This window comes from Paroedura picta, chromosome 6, assembly GCF_049243985.1.
Source record: "Paroedura picta isolate Pp20150507F chromosome 6, Ppicta_v3.0, whole genome shotgun sequence".
Classification (NCBI taxonomy): Eukaryota; Metazoa; Chordata; class Lepidosauria; order Squamata; family Gekkonidae; genus Paroedura; species Paroedura picta.
This window is the reverse complement of record NC_135374.1, coordinates 97,266,746-97,283,845: the sequence shown is the minus strand read 5'-3', so window position 1 is coordinate 97,283,845 and position 17,100 is coordinate 97,266,746. Positions and strand designations below refer to the sequence as shown.

The window sequence follows — 17,100 nt, the reverse complement described above, 5'->3', positions numbered from 1 at the left end:
GAAGGGGTCAGGTTCACTTCCAAGAGGTAGTTCACTCTGTATGTGAATAGCATGAACCGGGAACTCATGAACGACAACTCCATCATGAATGACCGTTCTATTATGCAAACTGCTTTAGTCTTTGGAGAAAGATATTTCCTTTTTAACACTGCAATTTTGTCCTTGGCTAGTCACAATTGGCAAAAAGCTGATATGCAAAGCCTATTAGTCATTGCATGCACATTATGTTTCTTATTTTCTGTATTGAGACGACTTACCTGCGGTATGATTGTCATTCACTAGGAAATATTAAGTGCTTTGCAGAAAGTTTCCTACTTTGGTTTATTAATGTCTGTGTATTATGAAAATGCCCCTTCCCTGTGTTGTACATAAATATAGAAGATAATGACTCATTGTGTACTCCTTGAAAATACTTTTGAGTAATATTGTTTTGAGAGGGCAGAGATCTACACTGGAAAGGGTATTATCTGCAAACAGCTGGAGAACCTTATCGCCATATCTATCATGAAACACGGTATATTGGTTACAAGTCTGTTTACTTGTTTCATCTGCTGTTACTCCCTTCATTTGGTCATTGCTTCAAGAATCATACATAATCCTCAACTCATTGATGCTCTTCTGAACCTATTAATTTCCATGGACTGAAAAAGAGCTTAGGTGCTAGAGCTTTATAGTTACAGAGCAGCCTTAAAGTTTAATGTTTAAGAGAAGACTCCTAAATGTGCACTCTGATTGCTTGCGCAAGTATTTCATATGAGGAACCAGAATGTGAAAAGAATGAAACCCAGATAGCAGTATGTGCAGGATTAGGTCCAAAGTGGCTGGCTAAACAGGAACGCGAAGAGCAGATTACAGGAGATCTACACAGCTTGAGCAACAGCATGCGAGAAGATCAAGCCAGTTACACAGCAATGACCTAGAAAATACGGCTTTGGTCTTCTTCAGCTGATCAGCAGTCAGTGAATCACAAGTGGATGGGGACCAGGGGAAAACTGGTAAATAGCTTTGGAGGAAGAGAGCCAGCCAACTGATCGCTAAAAATCGCAACAGCTAATGAAATTGCCTATGGGAAAAAAATGGATTTGTATTTTATCAGTCTACTGTTAATTAGATACCTTAACAAAATCCTGGATCTTTGTTCTAAGAATGGCAGGGAGGGGGAGAGAGACATACAGATTGAAGAGCTGATGCCTAATCTGAAAATTATTTATAGATTAAGACAGAGAATTACAATGCAGGTCTAAACTGTGCCTAGGACACTCTAAGTCAAGCTTTCTCAACCAGGGTTTCGTGAAACCCTGGGGTTTCTTGACAGCCCTGGATGGTTTCCCGAATGGGTGGGAGTTGTTTAATTTTTTACATTTCTGGGGTTTCTCAAAGAATTCTCGAAGAATGTTTCAGGAGCTTCTCAGTGGTAAAAAAGTTGAGAAAGGCTGGTTTATGTATTTTAAATGGGAACATTTGTGTTTGTACTAAACATGATTTAGGAAGAAAGCTGAGTAGTTAATAAATTGATCTTTAAGAAAACTGTGATGATAAGAGAATGGGGAAGCAGTTTCACATACTACTGGAATGTAGAAAAGGTGTAATTTTCACTTGCCTGAGTTTTGCACTTCAAGGTAACTTTTGAAAAGTAACTAGGTATGGAGAAGATGTACAAACTCCAGAAGCAGAACATCTCTCCCAAGATTTCCTCTTTTTGTACAGTAGATGTGAAGTTTGAAAAGGAACTACGACTTTCTCCCCACTTCCAGGTTTCCGTTTGGATAATGTGCTAAGGCAATCCTCTCCTGTCTGTCTAATAAAACCTTCAGGAAGTAACCCTAAACAGGCCTATGCAGAAGAAAGTCCTATGTTAGTCAGTGGGTCTTATTGCCAGGAAAGTGCTGCAGTCTTTCAGAATAACAAAAGGACTGTTTGCATGAAAAAGAGACTCCATAAATGCAGCAACGTATCCCATTCCAAAACAGAAGCTTAAAATTAGACGGATACGCATATCATCTATTTCTATCGAGCCACCAACATTCTACATTTTGGCAAAGGACTGCAGCCAAAGTGCCACCTAGAGAGCTATCCAAACATTAGATGTATATTCAACTGCAACACAATAGAAGGAAAAGAAAATTACATTTGTGAAGTCCGCATGGCTATGCTTATGTAACTGGTCCCCAAAAGGCCAAAAGTTCAATACAGGTTGCAAGAAATACCAGGGAAGAAGAGTCAGGAATCAAAAATTTGCCAGACAAGATCAAGCCACTGATCCATCAAGGTATGTGCTGCTTTGTTGCTCAGGGCTTCGGAGACAGAGAGAGAAGGAGAAGAAAAAAACACCTATATTATACCTTTTGAAATATGAAATGCTATTTAACAGGGAAAGCATTCCCTCTCAATGCCTTTGGCAATCAGCTTACTTCTGAAGCATGAGATTAGATTACCATTATTTTAGCATACATAACAAAGGGATGTTATTCCTTGTGCCTCTTCTTGTTAGAAAAATACCTCATATTTTTAGAAGGCTAACTACCACAACAAATTGTGATCATGCAAGGCCTTGTGCTTTTCCTAGGCCACCCTTAGTGTCACAAGAAGGAAATGGGGGGGGGGGGACAAAAAGAAGAGAATCATGGCTCCCCAAAAATGCACCAGGCAAATCGGAGTGGTGGTTTACTGAATGGGGATTTACTATTACACGTATGCAAGCAGACAGTGGTGTGTTTTACGCCTCTGTGCAGAAATAGTTCAACTTCCCATAATTTTTGAGCCCATCTAGATGAGATAGGGGGAACAGGGGATATGGTGTCTTGCCTAAGGCCACCTAGCGAGTTCATGCTCTTGCCACTTAATACGTGCGGGCTAATAAAGGTAAAGGTATCCCCTGTGCAAGCACCGAGTCATGTCTGACCCTTGGAGTGACGCTCTCTAGTGTTTTCATGGCAGACTCAATACGGGGTGGTTTGCCAGTGCCTTCCCCAGTCATTACCGTTTGCCCCCCAGCAAGCTGGGTACTCATTTTAACAACCTTGGAAGGATGGAAGACTGAGTCAACCTTGAGCCGGCTGCTGGGATCGAACTCCCAGCCTCATGGGCAGAGCGTCAGACTGCATGTCTGCTGCCTTACCACTCTGCACCACAAGAGGCTCTTGTAAGTGTGGGCTAATACACCTTCCTTTATTTTTATATTTTCTGAAAACACAGAAATACAGCACCAAAAGTGAGATTTTCTTTTCTATAGCCAATCTCTGAGGGCTGTGACAAAACACTGAGATGTTACAGACAAGCAGAATGATTTGTACTTGCTTGGTTAAATTCAAATTATGTTTAATTACAGACTGGTTATGTACAAAAAACAAATAATGTGTACCATTTTTTGGTGCAACAGTTTTGGCGGACAAGATTGCCCATTGGAGTGCTATCCATATTACCACTGGTGCTAGTTAGAATCATAGAATCATAGAGTTGGAAGGGGCCATACAGGCCATCTAGTCCAACCCCCTGTTCTACGCAGGATCAGCCCAAAGCATCCTAAAGCATCCAAGAAAAGTGTGTATCCAACCTTTGCTTGAAGACTGCCAGTGAGGGGGAGCTCACCACCTCCTTAGGCAGCCTATTCCACTGCTGAACTACTCTGACTGTGAAAATTTTTTTCCTGATATCTAGCCTATATCGTTGTACTTGTAGTTTAAACCCATTACTGTGTATCTGATGTTTTTTGTGACTCACCTGAAACACTGGAGATACATCAAGATGGGTCCTCATGTTAGTCTGACTGTTGCAATAGAAAAGTGCAAGAGTCCAGTAGCACCTTAAGCACCAACAAAATTTGTGTCACAGTAACACTTATTAAGAGCCTCTTGTGGCGCAGAGTGGAAAGGCAGCCGCCTGAAACCTTTGCCCATGAGGCTGGGACTTCGATCCCAGCAGCCGCCTTAAGGTTGACTCAGCCTTCCATCCTTCCGAGGTCGGTTAAATGAGTACCCAGCTTGCTGGGGGGTAAACGGTAATGACTGGGGAAGGCACTGGCAAACCACCCCGTATTGAGTCTGCCATGAAAATGCTAGAGGGCATCACCCCAAGGGTCAGACATGACTCGGTGCTTGCACAGGGGATACCTTTACCTTTAACACTTATTCAGATACAGCTAGAAACATCTAGAAAACAAGCAGTGACTCATGAAAACTCATATCCTGCCTCAAATTTCATTCGTTTTTAAGGTCTACGGGACTCTTGCTCTGTTCTACTGCTACAGACAAACACAGCTACTCATCTTTATGTGCCCGAAACTCTTGTTAGTCTCTAAGGTGTTGCCAGATGCTTGCTCTTTTCTACTGAACTGCTGGCTCACCAGACACATAAGACTAGGTAGGAGCACTTAATATACTATATGGCTGCGGGGACACTCCAGCAGTTAATGCCTGGGTAAGTCCACCCAAGCTTTCTGCATGTTAAATTCTGAATATGAAATTCTGCACTCAGATTTTTACCCACACAGATTCACAGCCTGTACACAAATCCTTAACAACAGCCTGAGTGAGCAATTCTATTTTAGCCCTCCGTTTAATGTTCAGCCTCATATAAATATAAACAAAAAGCAACTTTAAAGGTGGGTTTTGACAAGTGCTTTCATGGTATCTTGTCATGGTATCTTGTTTTTATAAATGCAGCTATGCTGCCCTGTTCCTTCCTGTAATAGCATGCATTTGTCCTTGAGTAAATGAAGCAAGATGACAGACTGAACCATTTTCCTGGAGAATGGGTAGCCCAGCATACTAGCAATGATTAAGGTACAAAGCATGTGCATTCAAACTCATATGTGTCTGTTCCACTAGTAGTCCATTGTACCAGTAGCTGCAATCTCTGAAAGACTGAGTCATTCATTTCCAAGTATAGTTAATTGCTTAAGAGAAGCACCTTCCTTCTGGGGCAGATCTGACAGGCATATTGAAACAAAAACCTCCTGGACTCTCTACAGTCTTGGTCATACCAACCTCTCAAACAGGGTAGCCAAATTGTGACTCTCCAGATGCCCATGGACTACAATTCCCATGAGCCCTTGCAAACATGTATTGGCAGGGGCTCATGGGAATTGTAGTGCATGGACATCTGGAAAGCCACAAGTTGGCCGCGCCTACTTCATAACAATGGAAGGAATCTTTTCTGGGCTTATTATTACATATCCAAGGTTTTAACATGGATATAAGCTTCTCATAGTGTATCACAACATCAACACCCTCCTGTAGCATCAATATAACTTTATATCTTCACTTCTCAACACATTTTCCACAGTAGACTTTGAATTTTCAGACCACTCTGAAACCTTCTAAGGCCCAACTGTGTATTTTCAGAAATACCAGGGTTGGAACTTAAAAATAAAACTTATTAAAGCAAGAGTAACTGCAATAAAATGTTATGAATAACACTGAGATTGAAGTAGAAACTTTTAATACACCGTCCCAGTCTCTGCATTTGCTCATCCAAAACAGACAGAACATTTAGTATCCTGTACTTACTCTGCAAATGGTAAAAAGCTGTGATATTAATGGATGAAAAAATGCGGACATTCATTCTATCCTGTACGTTGCTGCCATTAATTATTTAATGATATAGACAGAAATGCCTACACAATATAAAGAAATGGAAAATAATTATATCAGCAGATCAGGTCTCCTTTAGTCTTGAGCTGTTGTACACATTTAATAGTGCAATAGTGCTCTTACAAACCTCCAGGGTTTTTCTAGAAAATGCAGATCCTCCATATGCCACGCTTCAATGTATGAGAGAGAGGTGCTGTATAATACCCATTTTTATCTTGATGACATTTTAGTTATTAGAACATTTCCTTCTAATTAACTTTCAGAGCACTGCCATCTATTTAAAACAAACAGAAGATTCCTTTCTCTTGCCCCCCTTCAACGAGAGCTTAATAATATGACTAGCATTTTTTTCAAATGCAATACATCGGTAAAGTCAAGGTAGCTTTTGGAAAAGTCACGTGTAAAGGCATCATAATGAAAAATCATATACTTCCTCCAGTAGAGAAAATTCTTAAGGATGTGTGCTACCATCTAGCTAGAGGTATGTGTAGCCAGAAAGAACCTTCTGTGCATATATCCCTAGCTAGATGAGGAAGGCGAACTTTTAAAAGCACTATTATGCCTGACCCCATTTAGCAGAAGACTGCTGCATGAACGTCACCTTGACTGGACTTTTGTTGATAGAACATTGAGCACTTTTTACTGCAGCGAAAGATTTAAGTATATATTCATGTCCCGTGCACTGAAATCAGCGGGAATTAAATGTGCTCATCCTCTCTTGGCTCATGGCCCCAGATAACAACTTGCTGGAAGTACTTTTTATTTTATTTTATTTTGAAATGTCTAACCCACCCCTCTCCAAAATTGGTCTTGGTGCAGGTACATCATCATTTTTGCTGCCACGAGACTTCTTTTTCCTTTTAAGACATTACCAGGTATTTGAATATTTGCCACATCTCTATCACCCCTTTTCTTCTCAAGAAGAATAAAGTATTCAACATAACAATACAAAAATATTCACACGAGTAACACACAAATTCATATAACAAACATACAGAACTGTCCATATTTTTTTTTTAAATTGCCAGCATTGTTATGCAGTCCAAACTAGATCTCATTTAAATTTTCCCCCATTTATTTCTGAACCTTATTAGTATACTCGGTAAATGTCTTACTTAGGGATTTTAGAGATTCCCTCCCTAAAAAATTACTAATGATCCAGCATTTTTTATTCTCATTAAATTCAGTGGAAGAGTACCATGTGTAATTAAACCTTTCCTATTCAAATCAATAGGGCTTCTATGGGCTTTTGATTGGGTGGATGCTTTTACCCATTTTTTTAAAGGTCGTCTTGCCTTTAATCATGATAATGATATCCACAGGGAAAACCCATCATGTTGCTATATATTTAAAATAGTGTAGAATAATGTACACTCAGCATCACCCATCAAATGCATCATTATCTGAATTTACTTTACACCCTCTTTGGAGCCCAATGCCCATGTTAACTCTATCTAAACAACATTTATATTTATCTACATCGCTAATTGCTTGAATGCTTTGAACACCATGCATATTATCTGGATAAGAAAGCTTTTAGTATAGCACATGAAAGAAGAATATCAGCAAGGTTTGGCTCTCATGCTAAATCCCGGCAATCTTAGTGCCTATACATCTTCACAGAGTTAAGTCTGTGCAATCACAGCTCTTTACATGCCCCCAGGATCAAAAGTCACAAGGAAGTAGCCCATTGCATGACTGCTTCGTACACCAGTATCACCCCAGTCTCTATCAAGAGCAATGCTGGTGCTGAAAGGATTACATCATGGAGCTGTCCCATTCAGCTTAGAGGTTCCGACATTACTGCTGTAGTATAGGGAAAAGATGAACTGCAGCAGTTCCCAAGCTAGGAATATAACACAGAAAGGGGGCTTTCACATAGCCTGGGTTGGTTTCGTAACAATAGCTTGGAAACCTCCATCAGAAAGCTCCACCTATTAAATTCAGTATTTAGGATTTGTTCAACCAAGGGCTAGTGCAACATATGATCCTTCAGCCTCTTAAAGCTTATATGATTTTATATGAATTGGTATCTACTTTACTACAGAAGAGTTTTAGCCAACAGTTGTGGCATGTTACTTACTGATGTATAAAGGAACCCTTCTCCATTTAGGGCTATATACAATCCTGTTTTTACACCCTGGATGGCAACAACCCGAAGTCCAACTGGTATAAGGTTGAACAATGCTGTAAAAATAAAGAAGATCTGTCACAGTCAAGCCAAGAAAGGAATTGTGATACACAAACACTTTTGTTGACACAAAAATATAGGTTATAGTATTAACACATATTCTGTTTACTGTTTAAAATATAGCCGATAGAGTAATCTTTAAAATATATATCAGAGGTTGAAATGCTGTGCAGAGTTTCACACAGTGGATATATTTTAAGAATGTGCAGACTGAAGGTAGTGAAGTTCAAACGCTGCACTAAAAATTACAACGGCAGTATCTGCAGCAGTTTCTATTATCTCAGAAGATTAAAAAACGGGTTCTGCACCGACACCCGCCCCAAGCAATCAGTTCCCTTTTCAGTCCTGTTTTAACGCAAATGGAAATACCCAAAAATAATACAGCACTCTAGCAGAAGCAAAACCTATCGTGATGAATACTGTTCCTCTAACCTTTCTAAACTAACAATAAGGCTTCACAGAAATGAAGTGGATCATCCATCTATATCAATACACTGAAATAGCTGCTTGCAATTGCTCCCCATGCAGCCAAATTCATGCAGCAAATCAAATTCATGTTGCAAATCAGACTTTCATGTGGATGGGAGATTTTCTCCATGTCACAACTACCCCTATGGCTTTCCTCATGGGTTTGTAGTGAAATGGAGAAAAAACTTTTAATCACAATCAGTTCACTGCAGGGAGACAACAAAGGAGAAACCAACATGGCTACCATACTGGCATTTACAAGTAATACCATGTACAGCAGACCATGTACAGCAGATCATGTAGTCAATGCAATACACTATTGCCCCCATGGTGCTTTATCAATTTGAGTTGCAAAGAAGGCAGTCATCAGTAAACTATATATGTTTGAAAACGACGGGTCACTCGCTACCTGATTGACCCTCTGCAAGTAAGAGCCCTTCCCTATATCTGAGCGCCTATTGGGAGGGGCTCTCAGCCAGGAAGGGCTGGCTGATAAGGAGTCAGTTCTCTGTCCCCAAGTTCCTGCCATCCTCAGAGCATGCTGGGTGGAAACGCAGCCAGCCCCAGTGAGTAGCTCATGCATGCATGGAGGGAGGAAGAGGAGAAGCAGCAGCAGCAGCAGCAGCAGCGGAAGACCCAGCCCCAGCGAGTAGCTCAAGCACTGAGAGAGGAGCAGCAGTAGCAGCAGCAGCAGAAGAGTCTGCCCCAGTGAGTAGCTCAGCCCTGGGGGGGGGGGCAGCACAGCCTGCCCCTGGGATTGGGGGGCAGGAGAGAAGCATATCCTGCCCCAATGAGTTGCCCTTGTGTAGAAGTTGGGGGGGGGGGAGAAGCACAGCCTGCCCTAATGGGTTACCCTGGTATAGAAGTTGGGAGAGGGGGGAAGCACAGTGTGCCCCAGTGACTCCCCTTCCAGGCAGAACTTTTCTTGGAGGGGGGACGACTAATTTCTGCAGTCTGATGAAGAGCTGCCTTTCTGAGGGATGCCCAGGTCCCCCCTGGAGGCTGGCATCCCTGGACCTTTGTAGGGCACAAGGCCACTGTCCCCCACAAGCAGCTCCATGGGTGGAACCAATCTCTGCAGTCTGATGAAGAGCTGTCTTTCTGGGGGATGCCTAGCTCCCCTCTGGAGGCTGGCATCCCTGGATCTTTGTGGAGCACTAGGGCGCAGGGTCTCCTCTTCCAAGCCTCCTTTTCTCCAGGGGGGACTGATCACTGTTAACTGGAGATGAGCTGTCATAGCAAAATTTCCCCTCCAAAACAGCCATTTTCCCCTCAGAAGCTGGTTCTATAGTCTGTAGATGAATTCCAGCTCCACGAGGTCTCCAGGCCACACCTGAAGGTTGGTGACCCCCTGGGTTAGGAATGTTCCTTGAAGTTTGGAGGTGGGGTGTCAAGAGTCCAGGGAGTTAAATGTATTGGCTACTCTGATAAATACAAGGTACAGTTCCTTCTTTCCAATCAGGATCCAGATACAATTGATGAAGTGGCTAAATTCTTACAAAAGGCAATCAAGCTGCGTGAATTTAATAACCAATTGACTGTATTTTGATTTGTCTTATTTTTTATGCCAATAAAGGTTGTTGTTGTTGTTGAGTCCAGGGGGTGGCTGGGAGAAAGAGTAAAGGCTGCCCACCAGCCTCATGGGACACAGCATGGTCTCTGCTCTCCCTCCCTCCCTCCTAGCCATCTTCTCCAGAAGAACTGGTGCCTGGAGACCAGTTGTTATTCCTGAATCTGCAAGCCCCCACCTAGAGGTTGGCAACCCAGCTGGCTGCACAAGGAGGAGAAGTGGGGGATCAAACTGGGCTCTTGAGATTAGAGTCTCCTACTGTTTAATCACGCCTAACATGCTGGATCTCAAGATTCAGCAGGGAACGGGGCAGAGGGAGGGTCAGCTCCCAGGAAAGGCCCAGGGCAGGCATGTGTGCTAGTGCCCATTGTATTCCTGGTACAAGGGGCTTTGCCCCTAGTAGCAAATAAGACCTGAAATCACAACCACAACATAGACCAATGTTCACACCAAAATAATACATATGCAACTTGCTCATTGTTGCTTTCCATGAGTGATGAACTCAAGATATATGCCCAAGAGGAATAGAAAACAAGCCTAAAACATGCACTGGAATGTACCCTGAGAATATTTGGGGTTATCGTGAATTGTGGTAGGGCAGGGGGAAGCTAGAACACAATAAGAACAAGTATAGCGTTACTAGGGGATGTGTGCTTGTTTGGGATTTCTTTGAGGTTTTTATTTTTGTTTGTAGTTTATGGATCTGATGGATCTGCTACACTACTAGAACTATATTTATGACACTTATGTACAAGTAAGCTGCTTGTTGAACCTCAACAAATGAATTAATAAAGATTAATAAGGCTTAAAAATTAGACATCTTTATTTGCCTATAGAAGATCCAAAATTTAAAAACGTGTATTTTTTATTATTATCAACCAAAATAACACAACCTACTCTGCCAACAAATTTTGCAAAATTCTACACTGTTATTTTGATTTATGTTAATACTACTTTTAGTATTACTTGGCTTTCATTTTGGAGATTAGACAATCTTGTGTCTGCATGAGGAGCTAAATACATTAACTGAGAAGAACTAAATAAATCCAGAGAACAGCCACACAAGCATCACTAGCAAACACTTTCGGCTTATTAAATTATTACACCGCTTAGGGTTGGCTAGGTACAAAGCCATAAAGTCCAGCCTCCAAAACAGGTGACTTTGCCACCTGGACAACAGTTGTAATTCTGAGAGATCTGTAGGCCTCACCTGGAGACTGACAATCCTGTGGGGGTCAGGCAAGCCTGGTGAACAAAATGTTATATGGTGTAGGGGCCTCTGGAATCATGGATCTGGACAAATTATGATCTATTAAATCCAACCCACATAAAAATTCTTCCAAGCCAAGAACATCCCCCTACTCAAATTCTCCAGAAAACAGAAGAATTCAGTGAACCACTTTCAGTATTGTGCTGCCAATTCTTTGTGTAAGAATATAAGACCCCAAACTGTATCCGTCCAACTAGTCCAGTATCCTACCTCACACAGTGGCCAACTAGTTCCTCTGGGAGTCCAGGAACTGGGCATAGAGGCTACGAAGACCCACTGTATCAGACCAATAGTCTGTCTAGTCCAGAATCCTGTCTCACACAGTATCCAACCAGTTCTTCTGGGGGTCCGATAACTGGGCATTGAGGCTGAATGCCTCATGTTGTCTCATGGTACGGGTATTCAGAGGTTTACTACCTCTAAATGTGGATGTCACCTTTAGTTTACTATGGCCAGTGACTCTCCCCATCCGGTGTGTTTTTATACAAACTTCTATCATGTCCCCCCTTAGTCTTCTCTTTTCTAAACTGAAAATTCCCAGACTCTCCAGCCTTTTCTCATAGGAAAGGTGCTCCCCCAAAAAAACATCTTGGTTGCCATCTTCTGTTCTTTTTACAGCTCTTCAGTGTCCTTTTTGAGAAATGGTGATCAGAGCTGCACATAGTATTTCCAAATCTACAAATCTGCCTGCAAAGTCTGGCTGAGTATACCCAGCAATATCCATAACATACTGGTAGAACAGCCCTTTATAATACTGTAATCTATATAAGCATTTCCAATTATTACCATAAAAATTAAAAGTGGCTATGCTTAACAGGAGCTCAGCAGAGCTGTCTTTTACTGAATATAGCTGCTGATAATACCAAGTAACAGATACCTATTTTGCTTTTGGTCAACTAGCAATTATGCTGGATGGATTTGGAAATCAGTTCCATCCAACGTGAAACAGGGCTCAGAGACTTCCCTATTTTGCTTGTATCACTTGCACAAGATCAGATTCTTTCTCTCATCCATAAATGTAAAAAGACTTAGCTCTTTGAGCTGGTGTTTTTACGTAATCAAACGGTACCCTCCCCCCCCCCAAATCCCTTTTACCAAAAGATACATCAGAAATCAACAGTCTATTTAAAATCACGTTTGCATGTACAGCTTGGAAAGGTCAAATCTTTAAGGTACGTGTGAGGCGAACACTGTTTCCTAGAGAAATCACTTACTAGAATTACTGCTGTCATCCTTGGTTCCGTCAAGACTTCCATCGGTGTGCATTTGCAAGTAGTATCCTTGCCTGCAATATAACCTGGTCACTATACCCTTGAGCTGGGGATCTGAAAGACAAACATATTTTGTCACTAGCCTCAAAGCCATTTCATGAGGTATCTCCAACATCTCTCATTTGAGCAGGAAATTATTGAGGCAGCCATAATTGCTGCCCTTAATGTCTGCCCCCAAATTACTACAGAGAGTATACAAACGTTTAATGAGTTCTCCTTGTTACTCTAGCGCAGGGGTAGTCAAACTGCGGCCCTCCAGATGTCCATGGACTACAATTCCCAGGAGCCCCTGCCAGCGAATGCGAATGCTGGCAGGGGCTCCTGGGAATTGTAGTCCATGGACATCTGGAGGGTCGCAGTTTGACTACCCCTAGTCTAGCGTATGTCATTCCCACACAAATAGAAAGAGCAACCCAATTAGACAGTGTTGAGCTCAGAAGGGGTTGACTGGTGACCAACTTTCTAACGTTGCCCTAAACAAAGTCAGAAGCGAAAATAAGTCAGGCCCATATGATCTTTGACAGAGAAGGCTTCAACTATCCTGCTGTTCTCTAACATTTGTGGTTAATATCACAATGAGTAGGTAAGAGTTACAGATAATAAGAAACTGGGGAGGGGACCAGTCACCGCCCCGAGACGTCACAGTATATAAATTAAAATTATATGCTTAGCCTGGTTTCATGCAAATTTTTATTTGGGACTCAGAATATTAGTTCTTATCTATTCTGTTCATCCCTACATTGATAAATATCAGTCATGTAAGGTACAGACCCCTTGTGCCCCCCCCCGAAGGAGAAAGTGAGGCATATATTTTTTTTTTTTGTAATGGAAATATGTTTAAGGGCAAGACTGCAAACATTCACTTAGTTGCTTAAAATTTGATCTTTTGTTGATGATTGTCACCAGGATACACACTGGGATGTATCCTACCCCTCCCCTGAGAAAAGTCTGAATCTTCCCCCAGCCCAAGGAAGCTCCCTCTAATGTAAACTAACGTAAATGCCTCTTACTTGAACGGAAGAACCACTTAAACTAGAGGAAGGCTTCTTACCATAGTTTGCTTTGTGGGGTGAAATTGGCCTCACAGCTTATTAACACAGCAATGACATAATGGGGGCTATCTGGGAAGAAAAGGGCCAAAAATCTGAGAAAATTCCAAACCACATCAGAATAGAAATGTTCTTCACATGAAAGACAACTCTCAATCCTTTGGCCTATTCTTGCTTAGCCAGAATTACTTGGGTTTCATTGGCCTACCATTTCACAAATAATGTTTGTAATATATTATGTCTGATAGCCTAATTCATGCATTTTATTCAGAAGAGCATTTGCTGGTACAAATTTGGGGGGGGGGGAAAGAAGCTGCACAGGGATCAGCTTGAAATGGAAGAGCTGGCCAATACATTACTGGATGCTTTACAAAAAATGAAATGCATATGAATGGAGAAATACTGGCATTATTTTCTGGATCCAGCAAACTGCCATCCAATTTGCAGTCTTTGTGAAATTATCGGCATGCGCATGGTCTCTTCCCGTGTGGGACGCATCGTACAAAGCAGATTTAGGACAATTGTTTCATTGAGCTGCTGGTACCAAGACAAGCCTTCCTCTCCCTCTTTAACTTCCCAGTTTTCAGATTATGCTAATTTCCTTCACAAACTCTCCAGCCTTCTGCCTCTGATTAAATATAGGTCAAGGTCAAAGAGATTCCCCCCTTTCCTAAGAACCAAAGGACACATCACACCATGTGAGGAGTAAGATCTATGTTCTTCAAAAATAATGCTGATGGACGGGAGTCCTCTCCAGATAAATGGACTATCTTGCCACATTTCAAAGATCAATGTTCAAAATAAATTACCAACTCTCTGTGTCAGTGCAAAGGAAAATTCCAGTTTCTCTCAAAAAAGGATAGGAGAGAATAATGTTCATTTTTTTGTCAACCTCAGATTGAAAATATCCAAGGGTGGTACCATAGCCATGTCTCTGAATAAAGACAATGGTCACCATGGCTTAAACTAGGTTTTATCTATAGCTAATGAGTATCACTGAACACCATTTTAACTTTCTGTTTGCTAATACCATTACTGACATTTTTGATCTATCCAAGCCTGAAGAATCAGGATCTGTCAAGAAATGTTAAGCCTTCCACAAGCCACTCTAGCAATTAGGAGATTGGTTGATGCCACTCAACACAAAGAGAATACTCCTGGGTTGCCAGGTCACCCTTGACCATGGTAGGGGATGGTGGAGTCCAGGTTGCAAAACTTATGGAGATTTGGAGGTAGAGCCTGGGGAGGACAGGGACCTCAGTGGGCACAATGTCATAGAGTCTACTCTCCCAAGCTGCCATTTTCTCCAAGGGAACTGATCTTTTAAATTTGGAAATGAGTTGTAATTCCAGGGGATCCCTAAATCCATCTGGAGGTTGGCATCCCTTAGAATGCCCTCCCCAGCCTACCTAGCCACACAGTACAATAGGGTTGCTTAGGAACAGTCTTCCATTGTTAAATGCGTCTTGGGATGCTCATAAAACAGTTCTGCTTGTGCTGTAACTAACTACGAAGTCTTGCCCTTGCTAGTTATATCCTAACCAGTCAAAAGACCAGGCCTAATTATGAGGGTTCCAAACCCATTGGATCATTGTGAGGAAAAGGTCTCCTTCTGTGTCAATTTGAAGGAAGCCCAAATAACTGCTTCCTTGGCCCACCAAGGGCAACCAGCTAATCTCACATGATGGGGGGGGGGAAGGGTAAACCAACCTGCGGCAAGAAACTCTATGACAGAGTTGGTATATCCAGATCCTCCATTGCCCTTGCCCCCTGGCTGGGGGAACAAACCAGGCCAGTATGGGCCCTGTAGTGGCATCGATCTATATTCATAAATGGGCTATGCTCAGCAGCCTACCACTGTCCTAAAAGGTGCTTGAATGCTGGTGCATCAACCATTTGCCGCTGTCTTGTATTCCACCTTTTGAAAATTGTTTGTTATTATTGCATTGTAACCCACCTTTCTTCACTTACAGACTCAAAACAATGTGATAATGAACATTTGTGACTGTGGAATGTAATGCCAACTAGACCTTTTAAAAAAAATTGATTTTATAATATAGAGTAGCTAAGCACAAACATGAGGCCTTGCAGTAATTACTTCATTTTCAAGTGTTTTTTTTTTAAAGGCCTTATTTTGCAGTGTAAACTGAATGTTCTCAATTCATGTGCAAACCCTTCAGAATGAATAACTTACTGCTGCTCATCTCCCTGGTTTCTATAACTTGTATCTCTGCACATTAAGCTTGTAAGACAAAAACTTCCAACCTTTAAGGAACAGTTTGGGCAATAACTTCCCCCCTTCTCCTTCACTGGAGGATCTAATATTCTATAGTTTTCTACCAAGGGCATAATCAACAAGTGGAGGAACACCACCATCAGTCATGGAACGCTGTAATTCCAAAATTGCCACGCATGAACAAACCCTCCATGAACATTAAATCATGTAATCCATTTTAATTTAGCCACATCCTGAAAGTACAGAGACATAACAATGTGACAGACCCATTTGTCAACCTGTTTACAACATGCGAAGAATTTAGCTCATCGACGTCAGTGTAGTTACTAAACTCAGAAGGATCTATGAATCAGTGAACTTTTGTAGGTTACAAATCTTCCTCGAGCCAAGAGGCTGAAAGCAGAAATGATAGTCAGATGAGAAAACAGATCTCTATATACAAGAACATCAATAGCTCGCTAAGGAAAGGTAATTCAGTTGGTTCACTCTTTCATATGATGGTGACTGTCACCTTTTTAATATGTCATTCATTTTCCATGCCAGTTTGACCTAAGCGTCACATAAACCATGTTTTTATCCCAAAGCTTCAGGTGTGGGCTGTTTGTGAGCAGGAAAATCTGTAGCCTACAGAACCTTGGCAAAGGTTTTTGTAACCTGGCAATTCTACCAGTATCAGGGACCCATGGGAATCATTTTGGCTACAGCCTTTCAGAAGTCCCTTCAGAATTTTAATTGGTACAACACCTGGAAAAATTCCACAGAAAAATAAAGTATTCCAGATTAGCCGTGAGCAGCCCGATTGGGGAAGGACAGTAGCCTAATTTGCAATGCTAAGTATAAAAATTTGAATCATAGCCAATTTTCTATTGTTATGTACAGGAAACTTCTTCTATAATACAGAGTGGCAGGGTTCCTTAACTTGTTATTAACTTCATTTACTCCTTGCCAGAATGCATAAGAGCATATGAAATGAAGTGGTATATTCTTTCTATTTAGATATGCAAACGCATCGCTCCAAAATGCTGCTGGCATATTCACAGAACGTACTGCACTGCATGTGGTCCTATTTCTTGTTAATATGTCAATTGCATGAAATATGGAAACGAACCACTCACATTACTTGCCCAGAATTTTGTATTTGCACGTATTGACAGGGGAAAACGTACCTGCATGCAGGGACAGGGGAGGAGGGGATTGCACTGCGAATGATGTGACAAAGCAGAAAATTCTACTTGCTTGCAAACTGGTTTCACCAGGAATCTGCAATAAGTGTCACACGGAGGCATTACAGAGCAAACAGGGTCAGCATTTTATTTGAATTTGTGTACTCTGCCAAAATGCAAGGCTTTCCCAGTCTGTTTTACAGCAATATTTTGGCAATGCATACCTACCCTTCTTCTCCCTCTAACAGTACGTGCCACACAATCAATTAAAAACAAATTATAAAGCCTTGC

The 17,100-nt window shown here is 41.6% G+C and overlaps 1 protein-coding gene across 6 annotated transcripts in view; it reads right to left on the bottom strand.

Annotated features, from left to right (window-relative positions):
• FGF14 (fibroblast growth factor 14) overlaps positions 1–17,100 on the bottom strand; it is a 391,136-nt gene that overhangs the window by 71,681 nt on the left and 302,355 nt on the right. For all 6 annotated transcript variants that reach the window (XM_077343791.1, XM_077343790.1, XM_077343794.1 and 3 more), the window contains 2 exons: positions 12,305–12,415; positions 7,675–7,778 (listed from right to left, as the gene is read on the bottom strand). In XM_077343791.1, coding sequence (XP_077199906.1) covers positions 7,675–7,778; positions 12,305–12,415 — 215 coding nt within the window. The remainder of the gene's footprint in view (positions 1–7,674; positions 7,779–12,304; positions 12,416–17,100) is intronic.